A 25,875-nucleotide genomic window follows, 5' to 3' on the forward strand; every position below is an offset into this window, starting at 1 on the left:
ATCAGACGGACAGGCAGACAGACAGACACCAAATTGTGTATTTTAGTATGACAGTGTTCCTGTTGACATGATTGCATCAGACAGGAGATCTGCTTATCAGACCTGCTGCCATTGGTAAATCGAACAGAGAAACAAACCAAGATAGCTCTCTATTGGTGAGCTCTCACTTCACTATAACCGCAATATTTCACATTTGTGTGGAAGGTGCAATATGGACCTCTTTAAACACTTATCATGTCCCTAAAGGATGGTGCAATGGTAGTGCACTTATCTTTGAGATGTCTACTGTGGGACTGATGGTAGAGCCGACTACAAACATCAAAAATTGTGCCTTCCTTTACATGCATGTTAAGCTGGGTGTTCCGTATGCTCGCATTATTTGGTGAACGCTGAAGAACCCACGATGTCCTTCAATGAGGAGTAGGTAATTCTGGCCAAATTCCTGCCCAAAGCTGCATGGGACACTGCATCAGCTGCAGCAAGCATGCTCCAAGCAACAATGGAAACCTGCATCCCCATGCTGCACATACAAGAATGAATGTCATATCATTCCAATCCACTCTTTTGTTTTTTTCTATCACATCTCTTGATATTTTATTAATCTCCACAGACAAAATGGCATGATTTACGAAGGTAACTCTCTTCTCATCACCCCATGGCTAATTATGCGGTATGTAAAGGTCGTTCTGTTTGTTGTAAGCTGCAATTCCAAAGTCCCAACATTTCAGTTGGCTGTTAACACATTGATACAAGTGGATCTTTTCCTAATTTGCAGCTTGTTTTCACCAATGTGTAAGGTGTTGTGCTCGTTTTTAATCACTGTTGTGAATAAACTGATGTAATTTGAGAATGGAGGAGGTGTGAGAAGTGCTTTTTAGAGGAATGGTTAGAATGAATTGACAGTTCATGGGGGAATGCCAATATTAGTTTTGAAGAGACCATGAGAGTCAATTAACTAATAAAATGATCAAAATATTTCACATGATGGAATGAACAGAACATTGATCAAGGTATGCTAACCACCGATGGAAGGAAGGAGAAGGTGATGCTTTGAGCAGTTACCCTTTGTCTTCGCAAAAGAGCTGACCTTTTATTCCGAAATGTTGCTAAAAATTACTCTAAACATATTAAGATAACATGCACTCAGTATAAGAGTCCACTCACTGCTGTACTGTTTTATGTAACCTGAAAGCTAATTTCATGGGATTCGATGAGACTGAAAGCTGCTATTTTATCCGAAGATAACTAAAGAAATAAAGCCTTTTTACTCTGTACTCGGGTGCTACTTCCTCTGGGGGAAATGTTCAGCTATCTTCGATTCAGTTTCTATGCTATCTAAACCCTTTGCTTTCTTGAAGGACAGGAGGATTAGATAGGAACAAGATTCGATAGCTGGTTGAAAAACAGTAAGGAGTTGCAGTCAGCAGAAAAAGCATGGATTTGGAGAGCCTCACAAATACATAGACTTCGTGAGGAGTGGATTAGTCGTTGATGAACACGTGCGATCAACCAAGGCTTGGGAGCTCAGACAGATGGTTGAGTGGGTGCAGGGGCAGATAAGAGGAAGTAATGGCTGCGAAAACACCATTGTATATAGGTATGTGTGTGTGTGTGTATATATATATATATATATGTATATATATATATATATATATATATATATATATATATATATAATATATCAACAATGTATATATATATATATATATATATATATATATATATATATATATATATATATATATATATATATATATATATATATATATATTGTTGGGGTTCTGGAAACCGCATCCCTCCAAAGCAATGGCATCCATCATACAGTGGCCCCAGACAGTTGTTTCATTAATATACATAGTTAGACCGTTCCCTCATGTCTATTGGGTCAAACGGCATGAAGTGCGTTGTGTGGATGTCATAGTTAGGTCTGATTATATCTCTAACTTCATTCCTACTCTTTTACTCTTATTCCTGAAATAAATCAAAGCAGGCACTGCACTCAGATGGCCGCCTGTAAAAACTGCAGCCACACCCTTCACTACAAGAATGCGTCTTTGCGAAGGCCAACAGTCGAAGCAAACAATAAACAACCTCCACCCCACCATACAGGACGCAGGCGGCGCATTCTTTTCAATCCATTTCTGCATCTAATAATTACATCTAATTCTTTCCTTCAATTCATGACAGAGATCAGGTCTGGCACCGCGCAAACCACCACATGTGATAAATAACCGCATGGCGGGCCCGCGCGCAGCCCCGTGATAATTTATCATCGTGCAGTATGGGCACGAATAGCGCACTTCTTCATTCGGGTCTGCGCACTGATTACAACGGCATTTTGTATATGTTTATAGGTATGTGGGTGTATATCTATATACCATTGTATATATGTATGTCCCTACAGTTCTCTAAAATGTAGAGAACCAGGCTGGGATAGTGCACCTCTTCATTCAGGTTTGTGCGCTGATTACAATGGCATCTTTCCATCATGTTGTACGGGACGCGCATGGCACACATATTTGTTTGGGTCTGCGCGTTGGTTCACCATGGCGTCTTACCGTCGGTCTTCGCTCACCACCACGGCCACAAATGTTTCCCGTGGATGGCAGACATCCTCCCACACCTCCGCCTCGATACAGCTGCTACCACGCAGAGTTGTGCTGTATGGCCCGGATCGCTAGGGCCGCATTGTGTACGGACTAAGCAAGTGATTCATATCGAGGGGTTCGGAGCGAGACAATTCCACAGATTGGACATTCCTTGCCGGATGTAAAGAAAGGCCGCTTATGACCATGGTGACCGGGTCGTGTGGTGGCCAGGGCCCAATAGAACCACCAAATTTGGGTGACGACGCATCACTTTGGGGCAGCACCCCGCCCTGCACCGCAGAGTCTATAAAGGACGGATCGCGAAGTCATCTAGTGGGGAGTCGTCAGAGCCGTCAGAGCCATTAGAGCAATCATAAGTGTCGTCAGAGTCATCAGAGCCATTCGAGCAATCATAAGTGTCGTCAGAGTCATCAGAGTCGTCATGGTCATCCTCATCTTCTTTGCTTGGATCTGGATTGGTGTCTGCGTGTGCCTGCTGCCCCGTCTTCTTCTACACTCACTCGTCGCCTTCTCCACCCACTCGCCTGACTTATTTTGCTTTTCTCTGTCTTCTTCACCCACCTGCCTTCCTCCCCTGCTGCCTGCACTCCGATCGCTTGCTCTTTACTCTGCCTTTTACACCCACTCGCCACTGGCACCACCTAAAGTCCCTCCCTCACGCCTGACGGTCGCGCCCATTCTCTGGATCGGCGCACATGTTGCACTGTAGCCAAGCAAGAGACAACGCACCAAGGAGCAGTCACTCAGCGGAGCATCCCCCCAAAAACGTACTGGGTGGCGTGGTCGATCAATCATGCAAGGTATTACGAGACCGTTAGCCTCATTATCTCTTCTTCATCTGGTTGTGTGTGCGTGTGCGTGTGCATGTCATGGTGCCTGTCCTCGCTTAAGTTAAGACTGCAGAAGATATATCGGGATAAGTCTGCTCTGTGTCTGCTTTTTTAAGTTGCCTGTTTAATTGTCACATCACACTTTTCTTTCTATCTCTACTTACATACAACAATAAATCTATTCACTGTGCTACATATTTTTCCTCACCTTCCTGTAATGTAGAATGTACATTATGTAGAAATGTAGAAATGTTCCAAGCTCGTTTTTGTTTTTTCTTTCATTGATACAGCATGCTCCATATCCTAGCCAAGATGGGACTTTATTCCCAACGATCCGTTCCTTTTAGCCGGTACATCTTTGTCAGTGTTGCTCGGCTGCATCTGATCTGGTAAGGTAATGTGGTTCCGACAAGGCATTCCAAGGGCGTGTCCCCCGGTAATTAGGTCACGTGATTATTTTTAGGTAACCGATATTAGATGGAGGACCCTAAGTCACGTGGTTCAGTTGTCATCGTTCTCAGTCATTTAGCAACCCGCCGCTTAACCGAGTTATCTGTGTGTGACGGCCTTTGATTTCGGAGAGTATAGGGGAACCCGAGATAACTTTCCTCCCTCGTGGTCTTCTCACCCAACCCCTTTTAACAACAATATATATATATATATATATATATATATATATATATATATATATATATATATATATATATATATATATATATATATATATATATATATGTGTACTGTATGCATCTTTTGCACCTGTGAAGGTGGAGAAGTTACCGTCAACCCTCTACTTTGACTGTCTAACTGGACCAGACAGCATCATCTCATGTGTCTGAAAAACCTGCTCTGCTGCACTTGCACATCCTCTCTTTCCCCATTTCACCATATCCTTTGCCAGAGGTCATCTTCCATCTGCTTGGAAATCAGCCAACATCACTGCATTGCATGACTAGAATGGCACTTGATGGAGAACATACCTTTCCCAGGCTGAACAGTTTACGTTTTGTATCCCACTGATAGGCCGGAGCTGGATTCGCACCTGAACCAAAATCATATTGGCTTGTTCTTGCCACATAACCAATTCATCCACCAAGGTTTGCCATAAGTCGTCCATAACTTTTTGAAATATCATGCTACATATCGTTTTTGGCCACAACTCTCAATGGTGAAAAATCACTTGAAAAATTAAAAAATCCTCACATTCAGATCATCACCAAAATCGAATTGATGCATCTTTGTCACACACACACACACACACACACACACACACACACACACACACACACACACACACACACACACACACACACACACACACACACACACACACACACACACACACACACACACACTGTCCACAAAGTCTCATCCAAATACATTCATAACTCTTTAAGATATCGTGTTATATATAGTTTTTGGACAAATCTCTTAATGGTGAAGAATCACTTAAAAAAATTTATGTTCCCAGATACTGATCCGGATCTTCACCAAAATCTATTCATTTTGTCCTTCTCGAATACCCAACCACTCTACCAAATTTCGTTTGAATCCATCCATAATTTTTGATTTATCATGTTCACAGCAAACAGACAGACAGTCAAACATACGGGTGAAAACATAACCTCCATCCAACTTTGGTGATGGAGGTAAAACGGTCCAAAAACTGATCTCAACTACAGACCTACCAGCTTACTTCCAATCTCTGGCAAGGTCATGTAATCCATAATTACAGTTGATATGAAATCCTTCCTTTTCTCCAACAACCTCATCTCATATCACCAGTTTGGATTCAGACCAAGTCATTCAACCTTGAACATGCTGCTTCCACTCACCAAACAATGGATGGAAGCCGTCAATGTCAGACATGAGATCCGTACAGTCTTTCTGGACATATCTCATGCTTATGATACAGACTGGCATCCCGTCTTGCTCTCCAAACTCTCTGATTATGGCATTCAAGACCAACTCCACACATGGCTTTCTGATTTTGTCCACTCTCAGAGCAAAGGTGTAGATCTCAACGGAATCCTTTTGTTGCCTCTCCCTTTTAAGGCTGGAGTGCCCCAAGGCAGTGTTCTGGGCCCAGTCCTATTTCTGATCATCAAATAATCTCTCTGACTCCCTGGAAAATCTCCTTTATCTATTTGCTGATGACTCCACCATCTACCTTGACATCCTTTGTCCCTCAGTTGGGGGTCTCAGGAATCTGGGTGTTTCAGGAAATCCAGAAGGGTTGAAGAGTACCTTAAAAACCACCATCCTTGGTGTTGCTGGTGGGTGTATTGCAACCCACCTTCAGGCAAAGAAGAACTTTGTCTCCCAAGTGACACTGTATACCATAAACCTGTGTCACAGGGCCAGGCTTCATGGCAGAACTAAGCTGTTCAGGGAGCTGAGGTAATAAAACTGTACATTCACAGAGGGCAGAAAGGGAGGACTATGTGCGAGGAATCTGTGAAAGAATAGAGCATCAACTGGGGTCAAGTGATTCTCATCCTGCTTTTCAAGGAATCAGTGCATTGCTTTCCTCCAAGACTGTCCCTCAGTGTCCTGCAGTTAGAGTGGAGGGGAGTGAGCTCTTGACAGAAGTATCTGAAGTGAAGGCCTACTGAGCTAGTTACTTTCAGTGGCATAGCAGGCTGATCCACCAGCTGTTGAGTTGAATGTCAGGGGTGTTACTTTCCCTTTTGCTGACCTACCAATCAACTGTGAACCACAGTTTGTGGAAACAAAAGTCAGGTCAGGTATGGGAGCATGTGCCAGAGCAGTGCATAGCTGCATCCACTTTCCATCGGTACTCCAGGGGCCTCTGTCTGGCCATCCCCCAGGCAGATTCCTGGCCCATCCCCATCTCCTTGAGATGATGATCAACCTGCTGCAACCACGAGGCATGTGGTTGGCCCATTGGCCTCCTCCACTCACGAGACTCCCTCGCTGAAATAATCTGATGAGCAGGATCAGCGCCATGAAAATGAGCCACATTTACATACAGCCACAACTGATGTTCACAGACTATGCAGGTAACATATCTCATTTGAGTCTCTCTTAGCAACCGCTCGTTGAACACAAAGTCCAACCAACGATAGCCAATGATTCTCTGAAGAGAGCTGGTAAGGAAAATAATTTAGTCTCCATCTCAGATCCCTGGTCACAGTCCAAGTCTCACATCCATTGAGCAAGACTGGAAGTACCAATGACCTGAAGACTTGGAATTTCATCCTCCCGCACAGGTACAGGCAGCGCCACACCACACGATACGGTGAATCCACGATTCCCCAGGCCCGGCCCAGACATCTGTTGACCTCTGGATTACAGCTAGCAGAGACATGAATATCATTGCCAAGGTAAGTGAATCTCTCTGTGACCTCAACATCCTCACTGGAAACAGGTACAGACAGGATAGCAGCATCCAAGATGTCATTGAAAGCCTGGGTCTTAGTGTTGACCCAGGAAACCCGTAATCACAGTGGTTCTGACTCCTTATTTAGCACCTCGAGGGCCCCCAAAAGGATATCTAGAGTTTCCCCAAAGATGACTGCATCATCTGTGAAATCAAGTTCAGAGATCTTGACATTCCAAAACGATGCACCACAGTTGATCTCTCTGACATTCTCCCCATAATCCAGTTCATATGAGTGCTGAAAAGTGTGGCAGCCAGTACACACCCCTGACAAAGTCCAGTAACAATTGTAAATAAGTCAGTGGTGGTACCACCACATCTCACAGCACTCTCAGTACCAGAGTATATTTCAGACATCAGATCGATGAGTTTTGGTGACACCCCACGGATAACAAGAATCCTCCAGAGGGCATCCCAATTCACTGAATCAAACGCTTTACAGAGATCAACATCAGCTGTGAGCAGCCACTGCCGAAGCTCTCATCTGCGTTCGGTGAGGACCCGAAGAACAAGGGTACAGTCAATTGTTGACTTTCTTGGTGTAAAGCCTGACTGCTCTGGATGCTGGTACTCAAGCAGATGGTGGTGAACCCTATCAAAAAATATTAGAGCAAAGACCTTGCCCAGCACTGAGAGCAGCATCACCCCTCGGTAGTTGTTGCAGTCTTGGTGATCACCTTTCCCTTTCCAGAGAGGGACAACAAAGCTCCTCTTCCAGTCAGTTAGGATTATGCCTGTGTTCCAGGCAGAGCACAGAACTGCATGTAATGACACAAGTGGAGCATTTTCACCAGCTTTGAGAAGTTCAGCATGGATGCCACAGATCCCTGGAGCTTTACCCCATTTCAAATGGTTCATCATAGTCTGTGTTTCCACAAACGAAGGTGGATCACAGTTTATTGAAGGGTCAGCAATAGGGATTGTAACACCACTGGTATCCAACTTGACAGCGGGTGGATCAGACTGGTACACCTGCTCAAAGTAACCAGCCCAGCGGATCTTCACTTTGGACTCCTCTGTCAAGAGCCCACTACCCTCTACTGTAACTGCAACACACCGAAGGATAGGCATAGACAAACGCAATGTGTGAATTGCCCTCCAAGCAGGTAGAGAATCTCGACCACAGTTGATGCTCTACCCCCTCATAGATTCCTCACACGTAGGCCTCCTTGTCCACCCTTAGCGCATGTACAGGTTTATGCCTCAGCTCCCTGAACAGCTAATCTCTGCCATTCAGCCTGGCCCTGTGACTCTGGGCAATGGTATCCAGTGTCCCTTGAGAGAAAAAAATTCTTCTTCAGCCTCCGGTGAGTTACAAGACATCTTCCTGCAACATCAAGGACAGTGGTCTTGATGGCACTCCACAACTCTTCAGGAACCCCCAAAGCACCCAGACCCCCAAATCTCCACTCAGCCTGTTCGCAAACTCCTCAGCTACTCTCTCATCCTTGAGCTTGCCAACATCCAGCCTCGGCTGGGGTTGTGCCATTCTCCTGGATTTAAGGTGCAACTTAAGAGTTGCTGCAACAAGCCGGTGGTCAGTATTGAGGAACTCAGCACTCCAGTCGACCCTGCAGTTCTGGATCTTCCTCCAGCGACCATCATTGATGACATGCTCAATATGCTTTACTACACAGCCAGCATTGGAATACCAAGTCCAGCTTGTGGGCGCTAAAACCTTGAACCAGCCTCCCTAAGTCCATGACTTCTTGCAAAGTCAAGGAAATTAGTGCTATTCTGGTTTACAGCTCCAGACCCATGTGAACCAATACATGTCTCATAACCATCGCTGTCAGTTCCAGTTAATGCATTGATATCTACCAAGACTGGAAGTGTATCTCACCTGGGGCATTGATCAACCACAAACTCGAGTGTGGCATAGAATGTGTCCTTCACGGTGAGATCACTCGCCTCAGTCGGAAGACAAACAAAGACCAGGGAAATGACACCCAAGGAGTGATGAATTCTTAGTCTCATCATACGCTTGTTGACCAGTGATACCTCAATGATCATTGGAGTCAGCTTATTGGACACAGCTTCAGCAAATCCTTTGGCATGGTACCCATCAGAGCAACCAGACCAATAGTAGGTGTAACCACCCGCAATGATCTCGCTGTAATCTGGTCTCCGAACCTCAGAGAGTGCTGCAATACCGATGTCCAAACACTTGAGCTCAGATAATAACATAGACAAGTGATTATCCTCTCTTTGGGATGGAACAATCCAGGCACCCACCCAAAGAGACCGCCTTGGATTAACCCAAGGAGACCACCGTTTGGTGGATGACTCCTCAGCACGACCCTGACACACTCTCCCACAATCTGAACCGGGAATATTACCCCATGGTTTCCCTCCTATCATAAAAGATTGGGGGTCCTGAAGGCTTTGCCCCAATCCCGTCATCTGGTGAGCTGCCCTGCGAAGGGAAGCTGAACCACACTTTGCGCAAACACAGGTTGCTGTGAAACAGATGAAAAGTGGCAAAGCTCCTGGGATTTGTGATGTCCATGCTGAACTTCTCAAGGCTGGGTCACCAAAGACGTCAACGCTTGACTATATCCTTGCTATTCGGGTCCTCACCCAACTCAGGTGAGAGTTTCAGCAGGGGCGGCTTGCAGCCAATTTTGATCTCTGTAATGCATTTTATTCAGTGAATTGGAATGCTCTCTGGGAGATTTTTGGTTTTCGTGGGGTGCCACCAAAACTGTTCAATTTGATTTCTGAACTATACTCTGGTACTGAGAGTGCTGTGTGGTGTGGTGGTTCCATTTCCAACATTTCCGGCTCTTACTGGAGTTAATCAGGAGTTTATACTGCCTCCCCACCACTTTTCAGCATTTGCATGGTCTGGATTTTGGGGAGAATGTGGAGAAATCTTGCTGTGGTGCATCGTTTGGGATGTCAAGATCTCTGACTTTTATTTTGCAGATGATGCAGTCTTCTTTGCGGAGACTTTGCACATCCTTATGGGGCCCTCAAGGCACTGAATGAGGAGTCTGTGCCACTGTTTTTATGGGTCTCCTGGGTCAAGACTAAGATTCAGACTTTCATTGACATCTTGATATCGAATGAACGTTTTCTGAGAGAGACTCAGATGAGATTTGTTAACTGCATAGTCCGTGATCATCAGCTGCGGCTGTATGGACATTTGGCTCATTTTCCTGACACTGATCCTACTCACCAGATTCTCTCAGCGAGGGAGCTTCAATGAGTGGAGGAGGCCAATGGGCCGACCACATACTGTACCTCGTGATTGCAGCAGGTTGATCAGTTTCTCAGAGAGATAGCAATAGGCCGGGCATCTGCCTGGGAGATGGCCAGATGGATGCCCCTGGAGAACTGGCAGAAAGTGGATGTGGTGACACGCTGCTCTCTCGCATGCTCCCATATCTGACCTGACCCTTTATATTACATTCAGGATAAGGACATGAGGAGACAATATTGATAAATCAAAACACCAAATAAGATTTGCTTTAACCTTTTATTTCAGCATGACAGAATAAGTGCTAAGATGGGAATGTACAGCAGATTTGATGTTTGTTTTCTTCGCAGAGCTTGCAAAATCATGTCTTTCAGTTTGGTGAGGATAATCGAGCCAAAGAAAGTACTAAATAAATTACCATGCTGCAGTTTTTGTTTGAGTAATTATATGCTCTGCTTATCAAGCATGTTGGGATAACAGCGATAAATTAATTGGTGTATTTTCATCAGAGAAATGGCAGAGAATCATGGCCTTGCTGTGCATATGCATAACAATTTATAGCTTCTTGCATCTTAAACTTTCCTACTGATATTGTTCAAATGAAGTGAGTTGCTTTTGTTTAAGTTTATTTTGGTTATATTTTTACAATTTTGTTGGTAAATATTATGTGCCCAGTAATCATTGGCAGTACTATACCTCTACCTGAGTTTGAAGCACACTTGGCTCAAGTCTTATTATCGTGAGTCGTTGGGAAGAACAATGCATGGATGTCCAATTACACAATAATATTTCAACTATTTTCCCCATAGATTTTGTACAGCCACTGTGTCTATTGCTTTGACTTCTAATTTGTCATCTATTCAGTTGATCAAATATTCTGTAGCTATACCTTGAGGTTTGTGTGTTTATGCATGCATGCTCATAAATGTACACATCAATATTATCGCTGAAGGCATAATGGATATGTTAAATATATACAGCAAAAGGAAAACCAAACAGAATGAGTAAGATGAATTGTGTGACGTCTCAATGTCATTGTATTTAAAATAATACGAGGAAAAAAAACATTAAAAAAACAAAAACATAGGAGGGATGAAATCTCAACAAGCTGAATACCATGAATGACCCCGACGTTGAATGAAAGCTGATTACCAAATGATGCTGATACTTGGGCAGACAATATAAATAAATAACAAGAATTAATACCATGAATGATCACGAGGTCAAATAAAAGCTGACTACTAAATGATGTTGATAATACTTATAGCTGATTACCAAACATCACAAGATGGTGACTATGCATGACCCCCACCCCTTGTATGTCATGACGTCGATTTATTCGATAAAATAAATGTAGATACAAATTCCTGTTAGCTTGACTGCACAATGTAAGGTGACATTGCAGTTAAAGATGACAGAAACAAAAATCTATCCATATCTTAACGAAGACATGTCCTTTGTGCGTGACTGTTTAAACGGTGAAGACGGACTGACCACGTGCCTGGGCATGGCTTAACTCTATGTTTGACAGGAGCTCTGAAGCGCTCGAGCTGTGATTAGTTACTGATCTCGTGGACGGTCTGATGACCAATCACAGCAATGACGTAAATGTGAGGAGGATGAGGAGGAGAAAACAATTTGAAAACCCTCCATTCGACAGAGTCAAACTTCGGGGTAAAAAAAAAGCAACCAAGCAAGGTAGGAATGACACCACATTACGATGCCACAATGTGACAACACAATCCTCTTATGGATTACTATCACAACATCTTTTGATATTTTACTTTTGTTGTGGGATTGTGATGGTAATCCATAAGAGGATTGTGGTGTCGTATAGTGGCATCATAATGTGGTGTCATTCTTCATTGTTATTCTTCTTCATATTCATCAATCACAATCCCACAACAAAAGTAAAATGTCAAAAGATGTCGTGATGATAATCCATAAGAGGATTATGGTGTCAAATTGTGGCATTGTAATGTGGTGTCATTCCTGCCTTGTTTCGTTGTTTTTATTGAGATTTCATCCCTCTGTTTTTTACATTTTCAAAAATGTGTTTTTCTTCCTTCTGCAATTTTTTGAAGTGATAAAATGCTTCATGTTAAATATATTTTGTTATTTTGTTGTGGATTAATTCAATTCATGTTAATAACTTTTGCTTATGGTACACTCAACACCTCCCCCCACCCCCTCACCCCAACCCTGGCTTTTGGTTCATTCTGCGATATAATATGTGGATTACCATATTCGTGAAATTATACAATTATCATTAAAAAAACAAGCTTAATGTTTTATATATTTTCATATTTTGGTGTGGATTAAATCAATCGATGTCATTAAATTGTTTTTACTTGTTTCAGTTAAATTGGGGGATGGGTTGGATATGTATCGCTTTTGGAATAGTTCTGTCCATCTTCCCCACTTCCACGATACTGGCCTGGTTTGGTTGAGTCGAAGATTATGTTCGATTGCTTTTCATAATAAAACGATTCATCTCTAATCTATTTTTAAATTTTGCGCTGCGTGTACGAGCACAGAGACAAAGTAACTTCCTCATGTTTGAATCATCATCATCGTCATCATCGTCGTCGTCGTCGTCGTCGTCGTCATCATCATCATGGCTTCAGCACTTATTGAGGTCGGTTGGGCTATAGTTTTTCATTGTTTTGAGAGGGGAAGAAACAGAAGTACAAATTGGCATTTTAGTGATCTCTCATTGTGGTACTTCAGTGATGTATTCTGGCATAATTTTAAGTCCAAGTTCAGAAAATGCTCGAGAATAAAAGGTATGGCTTGTAAATGCTAAAGACTTCATTATATAGTAGTTTATGAGCATATCATTGTGTACACATTTGAATGGGCAGCCATTTTTTCCCACATATCATCCCTCTCTATGGAATACTACCATACTCCATGAGATGTACAGACACCTCCACGAGCCTTAAGTGTTTCAAACAAGCTCAAATGAGCTAAGATCCTCGTCCTCTTAATGTTGACATCATAAAAACGACTATGTCGTCATTGTGATGTATCAGGTTTGCGATAAATTATCTGTGCTAATGCCCGGCTTGATTCCCTCAAACAAAATTCAAACAGCTTGCCTAGTTTCGGATATAATGGTATCGGCGATTCCCATTAGCGGCGATATTATGACGTCGACTTTTTTTCTAGGAAGCATTTCCAAAATCGGAGATGGTTACTGCCTGCGTGTGGGCTTTCTGTATATACATGGCAAGTTTCACGAAGATCCGATGAAAACTCTGGGTTGTGAAACAGAAAAATGTCAAAAATAGGAATGACGTCATAAAAATTGAAATCACGTCATAGTGATGTATCATGTGTGCGGTAATTCATCTCTGCTGATGCCCTGTTCGATTCCCACAAACAGAATTCAAAAAGCTTGCCTTGTTTCGGAGATAAATTTTTTAGGCGATTTCCATTAGCGGAGATATTTTGATGTCATAACTTTTTTTTCTCGGAGGAATTTTCAAAATCGGAGATGGTTACTGTCTGCTCAGGGTATTTTTACATATATACGCAAAGTTTTAGGAAGTTTCGATGAAACCTGTAGGCTGTGAAACAAAAAAGTCCACAAGAAGAAGATGAAGAATAACAACGTGAGTAAGACTTGGAGATCCTCCATGATGATCTAAAGAATCAATACACAATGTTGTCAAAGCAGTTATAGTTAGGATTATGGAAATCTTCACAATGTATTGCAAGTGAAATGGTGAGCCTTTTAAAGTAAATTATCCATGGAAAAGCTGGACTGTCTTTTAAAGCATTTTGTAATTGAGCATGTGTAGACCACATGGTGTAGAACTGAGCATTGAAGATTGAGGTGTATGGGCATATTGGCAGGACTTGTGGGTATCTTGTCTGTGGATGGTTGCTCAACACTGTTGTTGGTACAGCACAGGCATGATGGGTTGAATGGCCTCCTCCTGTTACAAAGTTCCTGATGTGTAATCCTTGTTTGTATACAGTTACACTGCATGTGATGATCGTGACAGATTGTTAGGGCCTGCACAATTTTCTGGCATTCCTTGTGAGTTTACCAGTTGCGCTTTAAGTAAGTGTTACTTATGAAAAGCAACAGAGCAAAACTGACCAAGATGTTTCAAAAGCAATCATTTTCAATCTTTTTATACAAAACAACAACAGATTCATTACAAGCAGGGTGTTCCAAAAAGATCTGGACAACTTTGGTTGTTAATGTTTCGAACCACAAATGTTACAATACCCTTTGGTTTATATTATAAAGAAGCTGATAAAGATCTGTGCATACCATCACTATTCTTCAATGTGAGCTCTGTTTGTCACACGCAGGATATCAAGGCGGTACATGAGTTCTTGCCATGTTTGGCTCAGCGTGTTTGCATCCTCCTCCAGTGCACATGCAGCTGTGATCCAAGAACAAAGATGCTGCAGGTTTGCCACCTTGGTGTTTCAGACAACATCTTTGACAAACCCCCAAAGAATAACCGGAGGTTATATCTGGTGGTTGTGGGGGACCAGGCGGTTGGTCTTTATTGGCCAATCCAGTGACCTGGAAAATTTTCATTCAGGACGACTCGGATGACTCAAACGACGTTGTCTCAATGAAGGGGAGTGCCATCCTGTTGAAAAATAATATCGGGTTGCAGGTCTTCAATCTGTGGGAAGGTGAATTATTCTAACATGTTCTTGTAAATTGTTGAGGTCACTGTATCCTATGCAAATAAAAACGTACCCACTAAGCGTTCATGGAAAAGGCCACATCACACATTGACCTCTGGACTAACACGTAAGTGTTCATTGACCACGTGGGGGTTTTCAGAGCCCCAGAACCTCATATTGTGCCAGTTAACCTACCTTGATATAAGCTTTGTCTGTGAACATGACCTTTTTCAGGTAATCATCATTATCATATATGACTGAGCATTTCCAAGGCAAACACCTTGCGTTTGTGTCTGTCATTTGGTTTTAGTTCCTGCATAATTTGCACCTTATGGACAAAAAGCTTCGGTCTTTTATGCACAATCCTGTGCATAGTAGTGGTTGGTCGTCCCAGTTCTCTGGATGCGTGTCAAATTGATTTTCTGGGACTTTATTGAAATTATTCACGCACTCGTTCAATGTCTGCTGCACTTATGCTTGGGTCGACCAGTACTTTTCTGTTTCGGGTAACTTCCACTCTCCTTAAACTTCTTGTACCACTCTCTGATACTAGACTGTGATGGCAAATTCCTTCCATTCCTTGGAAGGCAATTATGCTGAACTTGAGTGTCGGATCTTGTCTCGATGAACCATTCGACACACTGAGCTTTCTCCTATGGAGTCGCCATTTTCTTTTACATCAAACAACCAGACCTGAAATTATAGAAAACATTGAGTTTTTGTATCAGATTAAACAAAGGGTATTGCTATATCACTTGTGGTACTAAATATATTAACAAGCAAAGTTGTCCAGGTCTTTTTGGAACATGCTATAATCACAGAGTGGGTATTTAACTTAAGGTGATAAAGTCTGAGACATGTACTAGATTATTGTTGCCCAAACTTTCGGTTTATTTTTCTCACTGTGAAGCACACTATCTACTTTTGTTTTGAAAAGCTACCCTGACATCAAGTTTAAGGAGCATGTTGGCAATTTTAAGCCAAAGTTGATCAGAGAATTATGAGAAACTAACTCTCGAAATAATGTTGCTGAAAATATGTACAGTATGCAACAATCTGGCCATCCTGCTCCAAATCATATAATATGAGGTGTACAATAAGCAATATTTACCTCCACCATCGAAGGTCAAGGAGGTTAAGTTTTCACCCCTTTCTGTCTGTTTGTTTGTCTGTCTGTGTGCAGGATATCTCAAAAAGTTGTGGATGGATTTGGATGAAATTTTGTGGACAGGTTGGGTGTGTGACAAGAAGAACGAACTGATTAGATTTTGGTGAAGATCTGGATCCAGATCCACATATGATAATTTTTTTAAGTGATTCTTCACCATTGAGAGATTGGGCCAAAAACGATATATGTCAAAATGATATTTCAAAAATGCATTGGGCCTGATATGTTCTCGTGGATCAGGCATTGCACAGCAGAGGTATGCGCTCTACCGAGTGTCCTTCTAGTTTAACAGTGAAACTGCTCATGATTGATGTAAAAAGTCATATTGCCCAATAAATTCCACTTACACTGAAGTAGTTCGAAGATTTTGTTTGGAGGAAATCTCATTAATTATACACAGGTCTGCGATCAGAAAATTGTTTCATATTTATTGGGTGAATTTAATCAATTTTTACCTGCTGATTTCAAAAATGAAAAATAAATTATACTATCACATATAGTTTCTTCACAAAATCGATCATTGCGTTTTACCAGTGTGCCAGAGTTCGATTAGTGTTTTATTATTTTGTCCTAATGTAATATCCCCTTTCTCTAATCACATTACTTTTTCTTTACCGATCTGTACATTATTGGAAACAATAATGGCTTCTAGAGGATGTGCAGCGGGCCCGGACAAATTTTGTTACATTTGTGGCGAGTTTATGACTAAGAAACGTCAGAGATACATTACTTACTTTGTTAAAAAATCTTACTATGCCTACTTTGGTGTGAAATTATGAGACCAAGATAAGACATGGGCTCCTCATAAGGTCTGCTCAATTTATGTTGAAGAACTAAGACAATGGACAAAATGTACAAAGAAGTCTTTTCGTTTTGGGGTTCCAATGATATGGAGAGCCTAAAAATCACAGTGATGACTGCTACTTTTGCTCATGTAAGGTACAAGGACACAATTCAGAGAGTGTGAAAAACATTGTTTATCCAAATCTCCCATCTGCATTGCGACCTGTTGCCCATAGACCAGATGTTCCAGTCCCATCACCACCAGGAAACCTTGAAGATATACACTTAAGTTCTGAGTCAGAAAGCAGCAATAGCAATGATGATGTAGACTTCAATGGTGGTAAAAGTGAAAAACCTCAACTATTCAACCAGTGTGAATTAAATGATCTAGTGAGGGACTTCAGACTTGCAAAGGTGTCAGCAGAGCTTTTAGGCTCAAGACTTGAATCCAAGAGGTCCTGGTGCATCATTCTCTTGGTATCGTAACCGAGAAAAAGTGTTTGTTCCGTATTTTGCTCAATAAAATGATTTGGTTTATTGTACAGATCCATCAGGACTAATAGAAACGTTTGGCATAAGTTACAGCCCTGATGAATGGAGACTCTTTATTGACACTTCAAAGAGAAGTCTTAAAGCAGTTATTTTGCATAATGGTAATAAATATGCTTCCATCCCTGTTGGACATTCAGTGATCATGAAGGAGACACATGAAAATTTGGTGTTACTCTTAAACATGATTAAATACAAAGATCACAACTGGATGATTTGCGGTAACGTGAAGATAATTTGCATGTTACTTGGACAACAGTCAGGCTATACAAAGTTTCCTTGTTTCTTGTGTGAGTGGAATAGTAGAGCCAGGGACCTCCATTGGTCTCAAAAACAATGGCCAAGTAGTGATACGCTTACACCAGGGACAAAGAACATCCTTCAAGAAAGCTTGGTGAATCCGAAAAGGGTTGTTTTGCCTCCTCTACATATAAAACTTGGCCTGATGAAGCAATTTGTTAAAGCTTTGCCACAGGATGCGGAAGGCTTCAAGTATTTGCGTAGTAAGTCTCCTGCTCTATCAGATGCCAAGGTCAAAGAGGGTGTATTTGTTGGACCACATATAAGAAAACTCGTCAAGGATGAAAATTTTGAACACTCTCTTAGTGATCCTGAAAAAGATGCATGGATTAGTTTGAAAGATGTGATGAAGAACTTCTTGGGTAATTACAAGGATCCAAACTACAAAGACATTGTGAGAAGAATGCTAGAAAAGTTTGAAGCCTCAAGATGTAAAATGAGCCTTAAAGTTCATTTCCTACATGCCCATTTGGATTACTTTCTGGAAAATCTAGGGGATGTGAGTGAAGAACAAGGGGAAAGGTTTCATCAAGATATGAAGGAGATGGAATGTCAGTATGATGGCCGACTACTGCTGGATGTTGCATCGTGAAAGTCCACCAAATGCTCACAAACGAAAAAGTTCCAGGTGTAGTTTTCAAGTGAGAAAGAAGAGATTTTGAGGTGCTGAACCTAAAAATGATTGGAGCACTTGTAAATAATCTATTGTCTTACTTTTTAATTGCATTTGTGTCATTTCTCTTTGCTAAATAGAGTACCAAATTTATTTTTATTAGTTTCATTTTGTCTTACCATATGGGAATTTACCTAAAATTCTTGGATATTTCATCATCAATTTGTAAGAAAACCTTACGTGTTTGAGAAAAACGTATTTGATATTTCGAATTAGCACCCCAAAAATATATAAAGCAGCATAAAATTATCAAAACAATTTTTAAAAAGTTCCATTTTGCAGACCTATGCTATTGGACAACAAATGTGCCAAAAGTTGGTGTTTCATTAATAGTCTGTTGGGGCATTAAAGTATCAGTTAGAGCATTGGTGAAAGAGTAATAATCTGAGAAATGTTGTGCTGACATGGTTCAGGAGCTGTTATGCTAAGGAAAGGATTGGTGGCATTCAAGCCAAATGATGCAGCTTTAATGCAGCTCATGTATAATCTTATGATAGGATGCTTAAAGAGTGGTATTGGTCCTATCCATAGGTCCTATAGGTTAGCACTGTTTTGAGGAACATGACTAATCTACAAATATCATTCTGATCAAACTTATTTTGTATGTCTTACAAAACTATAAACAAATACATTAAGACTATTAACCAGTTGCCATTTTTGTTGATGCAACATGCAGGAATAATGCAAAATAAAATCGGATTGAATGTGTGTTTATCACTCTGTGGATAGCCTGGTGTTAGCTTGGTGGTTAAGGTGGCTGGATTGAGACCTTGGTTTCCTGCGTTTGAGCCCATATTTACTGTTGAATTAACACCAGGTGGGGTTGACTCAGCCTGAAAGAGGTTTGTGACACGAGTACCAGTGTACTGGGGTCATAACCATTTGGGATAACCTGTGTTGAAGTGGTGACCTATCCAAGACTGTACTCCTTGCCAATGAAACTGCCTCAGCAGCCCTATGTGCCTTTATGGCATGGAAGGAATGGTATTATTATTATTACAATTATTATTCTTACTTTGTGGAAGTGACATACACGTCATATTTGTGCATTCAATCAGGATGGGAATACATTCTATAATTTTAAACTTGATTCAAAATTCTAGTCAGTCGTACAGAGAGACACTCTTACCCCTTCCCTGGTTGTCATAGCACTTGATTACACACTCAGAAATGCTATCAAAGGCAAGCAGAATTAATTGGGGTTCCAATTAGAATGAAGAAAGAGCAGAGGAGTCAAACCCGAGGTTCTTGCTGATCTCGACTTTGCCAATGACATATCCTAATTGTCAGAAGAAATTGAGCAAGTGCAATAACTTGTCAGAGTCAAAACCAGTGCTTGTAAGATAGGACTAACAATTAATGGCAATTAAACTAAGGTGATGGCATTCCACCAGTCGAAAGCGGTCTCAATCATATCAAATGATGGAACAAAACTTGAGACAATCCATGACTTCAAATACTTTGATAGTGGATGAACACAACTGCTTAGGATATCAAACAAAGGAAAGTGACTGGTTGGAGAGCTTGCAACAAGCTTTCAAGAATATGGAAGTTAACACTCTCAGCATATCAAGGAATGACTGTTCATGGCAACTAGACGGGTCAATTTATGACAAGCAACCACCAAACCCACAACAAATTGCAACAAAAGGTTTCTCAGTGGTTTTCATTCCTACTGGATATACTGATCAAGAGAAAAAAAAGTCTACCAAAATCTTACATCCGGAAATGGGTTAAAACAGTCATTTTCAAGATGGCCACCACCAGGCTTTGAAATAACTAAAACAGCTACAACTTCTTCAATAATTGTGATAAAAACATAATTGTTGGTTCTGGTCCATGGTTTTAATGGATCAGCAATCCACTGGTGTCAATAAAATTTAGATCTGATCAGTATTTAACCTGAAATCCAAGATGGCGGCAAAAAAATCAAGGGCGTAAAATCAATAAATTGTCTCTATATAATCAAAGCTCTGTTAGGCAATCACCCAACGTTTATCAAATTCTAACAAAAGGGTTTTCAGTCTTCTCTTACCAGTAATTATATGTGATGTATTACATGTCAGGGGAATGTCCCTGGCTCTGATTGAGTAGCCTATCCCTTTCTTTGAATTCTCTTTCCCTGAATGTTTTGTCTTCTCTGTTTCAGTTTTGAAGAATGAGTGCTCCTGAGATGCACGAAGATCGGTGTTCAATTTGCAAGGAGAAGCTTGAGGATGGAAGTGACGTTGTGCAAATTTGTCAGAAGGGCGCTGATGGCATCAATGCAGCCATTGTTCAGAGAGGTGACAATGTTTATGTGGCGGCTGGATGCAAGGTACACACGGACTGTCATAAACGGTATATAAATCAACATGACATCCTGAATCAAAAGAAGAAACAAGGACCATCCAAACCGTCCAGGAAGCGAAGTTCACGTGTGTTGACCGGGCCTTTCAACAGCAAATCTGACTGCTTGTTCTGTGGGACCACAGTGGACCTTGGAAGTTTTGACTACAGTCATGTCAAGACTGACGACATTGCCAAAACCATTCTGGAGTGCTGTGAAAATCGGTCCGATGATTGGTCATTCACAGTGAAAGGGCGGATTGAGTACTATGGTGGAGATCTTCATGCAGCTGATTGCATATATCATCATCAGTGCAGTGTCCATTTCCTCACTGGGCGTGATGTACCAGCGCACTTCCGGAGTGGACCAGATTCAACAAGTAGGAAATCTGGACGTCTGATAGATAGTGGTCAAGAGCAGGCATTCTCCAGAATGTGTTCATATCGAGATGAATGATGAGGAACAGATGACTGCTTTGTACCTTCGTGGCAAAATGGAAGAGTTTCTCATGGATGAAAATTCTCTTCCATACACCAACTACTATCTCAAGAAGAAAATGAAGGAAAGATATGGGGACTCCATTTATATTGCTGACAGAGAGGGCGTAAATGACATAGTTACATTCATGGAGAAAACATCACACATACTCCGGTCATTCCACAAAGAAGCACAGCGATAAGGAGATAAAGAGGCACAAAAAAGGCCATAATTGAGACGGCAGCAAGACTGATCAAGAGTAATATCAAGAACGGTGTACCATCTGTTACTGATCACTACCCCAAAATCAGAAGAACTTGAACTTGACTCTGCACTGGCATTCCTTCCAGATACACTTCGAAATATGTTGAATAGTCTGTTCGTTGGAAAAAAACACGCAACGTAATGTGGCTATTATTGGACAAGCCATTGTACAAGCAGTGAGACCTCGGGCTGTCATTACACCACTCCAGATTGGTCTCGCTGTGCAGGTCCATCTCATATATCGGTCAAAATTCCTTGTGGAAACCTTGTGTAATATGGGGTATGGCTCGTCATATGGTGAAGTACTGCGGTTTGAAAAGAATGCGGCAAGCTGTGTCACACCCGATTTGCTAATTCAAGAAACAGACGTATTTGACCTATCAGTGTTGTTTGCTGGTGACAATGTAGATGACAACATAATCACCCTTGATGGCAAAGGTACCTTTCATGGAATGGGTATTTCTGCTTCATTGACTCCTGGTAGAAAAATCAAGTCATCTTGTGACAAGGCAGAAGATTTCAGAATTGAAAATTGTACAGATGTCAAAAATTGATATCAAAGAATATGGCTTTGCAACCAATGTTCTTCGCAACATCAAGTTCCGAGACCTCCCAGATCTCCGAGTCTGTGACATGAGAGTTGAGATCTTCTGGGAGCTATCCTTCCATTTCAAGCAGACTGTACCAGGCTGGCAGGGGATGATGCACATCCTTCACCGAGGACAGACACATCCTGGTGCATCCTCCATTCTATTTTTGCCAATGATTGATATGTATCCCGGCAAAAAGGCTTGCATTCTGTCCACTTTGAACTTCCTGTCCAACATGGCCATCAGACACCATGTCCCTCCTGTGATCACATTTGATCAACCGCTGTACTGGAAAGCTGCCGAGATAATCAGTGCTGCACGAGAGAATAGCCATTTGAAGGGGATCGTGCTTAGGCTGGGTACATTTCACACGTTCATGAATCTGCTTGGAGCAATAGGCAGGAACAGGACTCAAAAACATCCTCGAACTGGTGTACGGTGAAAATGCTGTAGTTCATATGATGTCCGGAAAATCTGTTCAGAGGGCATTCCGAGGCCATCTACTGGTGAGCAAGTGTCTACATCGAATTATTGTGGCATCTGTAGTGGAGGAAAATCCTGAGTTCATGCTCCAAGCAGAAGAGATTGAGAAAATGTATTCGTCCTTGCAAATGGGTGACATCTCCCTTGAAAGTCTTGAAGAATCAGCTGCAATTGTGAATATCACTGATGAACTTGAAAAAAATAAATCTGAACTTGCTGCACAATCCAAAACGAGTAAGCTGTGGCTGGGTTATCAGAAAATGCTCCATACTGCTCAGGCAATGATCAAGGCAGATCGTACTGGGTCTTGGAAGGATCACTTGCAAGCTGTTGCTGATGCCTTGCCAATATTTGCAGCAGCTGGACACTACAACTACCAGAAGTCCGCTTATCTCTACGTACAAGAAATGAGTGAACTGGAGAGCAAACACCCAGATGTGTATGAGAAGTTTCAAAATGGCTTCCATGTGATCAGGCGAACAAACCAGTTTTGGGCAGGCCTCAGCTGTGATCTAGTCATCGAACAAACACTCATGAGATCACTAAAGAGCACCGGTGGCTTGACTCATGGCAGTAAGATGACAGAGGAACACCTAGCATTGTGGACAATGTCAGCCCCCATAACATCTGAGGTCAACGTCGCCATGCAGGACTTCAATGATCTCACATACACAACAAGCGAACAGCATAAAGAAGCAACTGGTGCCAGAATTGAAAGACATGCATTCAACCTCTCGAAGATAAGCACAAAGCTGAATGCATTTTCACATTCCTCCTCTGATCCTACATTGAGAAATATCATAAATGGTATCCTGGCAAGCGACGACATCAACGTGCATGAATATGAAGCTGTTGGGAACAAAATCATCAAGAGAATAATTGGACAACCTGCGTTTTCCTTCTCCATAAAGAGGACAGAGAAAGCAAAGACCCTGGGAAATTCTAATGCTCTCCAGGTTGCTCCTCACAGAACCATCGACTCCACTATGCTATTCCAGCGATTCTTGGTGGTATCCTAGATAGGTGATTTGTCACTTGAGGACGTGATGAGTTTTGAGCTCAGTCCATAACCTCCATCCCCCTTTGAGGACAACAAGATCTTGAGGAGGGCCGACAAACCTCAACTCGCTCAAGCCGTCAATGACCACTGTACCAAGGCACTGGCATGTGAAGGAGTACCTGACACCACACCTTCAGCACACCTTAAGACTGAAAGGTATGTTCTTGATGGTGGATCCTTGCTGCACAAGCTCAAGTGGAAGAAAGGAGATACATATGGCAAAATAGCCAGAGCATATGCGGACTTCACAACAAAACACTCTGGGACAGCAACTGTTGTCTTTGATGGCTATGGTGCAGGCCCTTCGATAAAGGATAACACTCAGCAGAGGCGGGGACAAGCCAACAGCTATCCGACTGTGAACTTCACCGGAGAAACTGAATTTGGCGGAAAGAGAAATGAATTCCTGTCTGTCGGCAGTTACAAGCAACAGCTGATCACCTTAATAGGTGATCAGCTGAAGAAAGTGGGCTGCACAGTTATTCAGGCAGAATGGGACGTTGATGTGGACATTGCCAAGACTGCTGTAAACAGCACAATTCTGTATTCCACCACACTAATCGGAGAGGACACAGATTTGTTGATGCTTTTGCTTCATTACTGCATACCAGATGGAAAACCATGATATTTCAGATCAGACAACCAGTCAAGAAGCAATCTGAAAGTATATGACATCAATTGGATGAAGCATCTTCTTGGGAATAAGTTGTGCACTCAACTATTATTCCTGCATGCCTTCACAGGATGTGATTGAACATCTTGTGTGTATGGCATTGGGAAAAAAAAAATCAGTCTTTCAGAAAGTCGTGGAAGATGATCAAGGCCTCCAGTTGTGTGCAGATACATTCACTTCGAGAGGCGTCAGCCACGCTGAAATAAAGAAACTTGGCAGCCAAGCGATGGCCGTTATATTTGGTGGGGAGTGCACAAGTTCTCTGGCAGCCATGCGTTACAAGATATTCACAAAGAAGGTCGCTGCTGCTAAGTCTTTTGTTAGACCTGAACGTCTTCCCCCAATGGAATCTGCCACCAAGTTTCATCGTCTCCGAGTGTACTACCAGGTCATGGTTTGGATGGGGATGGAGGGTGACCTCGATCCTCTGGACTGGGGCTGAGGACTTGAAGACAATCGATTTGTACCTATCATGACTGCCATGAATGCTGCACCAGACACTCTTCTGAAGATGATACACTGCAACTGCACCACAGCTTGTGACACACCCCGTTGCAGATGCAGAAAGAATGGGCTTCCATGTACGTCTGCATGTGGATCATGCCAAGTGACATTTTGTGACAATCTACTAAATCAAGCCTCTGAGGAACTAGAGGACATTGATGAGGACTGAAATTGCAACCTAAACTGCCATTATGTAATGTTCACAAATAAATGTTTCACTGGCACCAGGTGTTCAGTGATTTTGGTTCAGATGGAAAATTTATTGATTTTTGCACTCTTGAATTTTGCCACTATCTTGGATTTCATGTTAAATACTGATCAGATCTAATTTTTATTGACACCAGTGGATTGCTGATCCATTAAAACCATGGACCAGAACCAACAATTATGTTTTTATCACAATTATTGAAGAAGTTATAGCTGTTTTAGTTATTTCAAAGCCCGGTGGCGGCCATCATGAAAATGACTGTTTTAACCAATTTCCGGATGTCAGATTTTAGTAGACTTTTTTCTATTGATCACTATATCGAGTAGGAATGAAAACCACTGAAAAACCTTTTGTTGCAATTTGTTGTGGGTCAGGTGGTATTTTGACCCAACTAAACAGTTTGAGTCTGTTCTGCTTTCTGGAAGGGAAAGATGGACCCTCACTGTGACCCATGAGAAGGGACTTGATGGATGATATACTCGACTTCTTTGTACAGCTTCCAATATCCATTCCATCTGAATGTAGAACAAATAAAGAGCACAATGGTTCTGTTGCTAGGCTGCCAGTTTAAATTGGAAGGAGATGTCACAGGATTGGTGAGCACTACAACAATTGCAAAAATGAACCTGTTGCCAATCTTTTACTCTGGACACCTAAACATGGAAGACCGAAGCGAGGCAGACCAGCTCTCAAACACATAAACATGTTTGAGAAAGATATGGGCTGAGAGACGGAGGAACTCCACACAGCAATGCTTGATCGAGAAGACTGGAAACAAGATCAATGTCATCTGAGTTTGGCTTTAGAGCCAACTTCAGAAGAAGTACAAGAAGTCTAGTGACACAAAACCACAAACACAACAGTAGAAGGGCACAAATTTGCATTCTATGAATATAATGCTCAATGTAATATGTCAATTATTGACACGAAGGTTCGAGTGGAAATAGAAGAGAGGTTTCAACCAAAATTGGAGGGGTATGAAAAATCATGGCACTTGGGCATTAGCAGGACTCATAGGTATAGCTTTAGTATGGATGGGTGGTGTTTATAGGTGCAATAACTGTGGTCTGTTCGAGTCTTGTCAAAAAATGAATGTGCTGAAAGTGTGTGC

At 41.9% G+C, this 25,875-nt stretch overlaps 1 protein-coding gene across 2 annotated transcripts in view; it reads left to right on the plus strand.

Annotated features, from left to right (window-relative positions):
* Positions 1-24,894, plus strand: part of LOC147008639 (uncharacterized) — a 33,650-nt gene extending 8,756 nt beyond the window's left edge. Inside the window, exons 1-3 of one of the 2 annotated variants that reach the window (XM_085864085.1) lie at positions 12,569-12,682; positions 14,374-14,475; positions 20,326-24,894. In XM_085864085.1, the coding sequence (XP_085720211.1) occupies positions 22,295-23,338 (1,044 nt within the window). In that variant the 5' untranslated portion in view covers positions 12,569-12,682; positions 14,374-14,475; positions 20,326-22,294 and the 3' untranslated portion in view covers positions 23,339-24,894. Of the gene's footprint in view, positions 1-12,568; positions 12,683-14,373; positions 14,476-20,325 lie in introns of those variants that run through there. The other variant, XM_085864084.1, reaches the window with a different exon arrangement.
* The last annotated feature ends 981 nt before the right edge of the window (positions 24,895-25,875 follow it).

Source organism: Eptatretus burgeri, chromosome 18 (assembly GCF_056783735.1).
Source record: "Eptatretus burgeri isolate ZD-2024b chromosome 18, Ebu_testis_v1, whole genome shotgun sequence".
Lineage (NCBI taxonomy): Eukaryota > Metazoa > Chordata > Myxini > Myxiniformes > Myxinidae > Eptatretus > Eptatretus burgeri.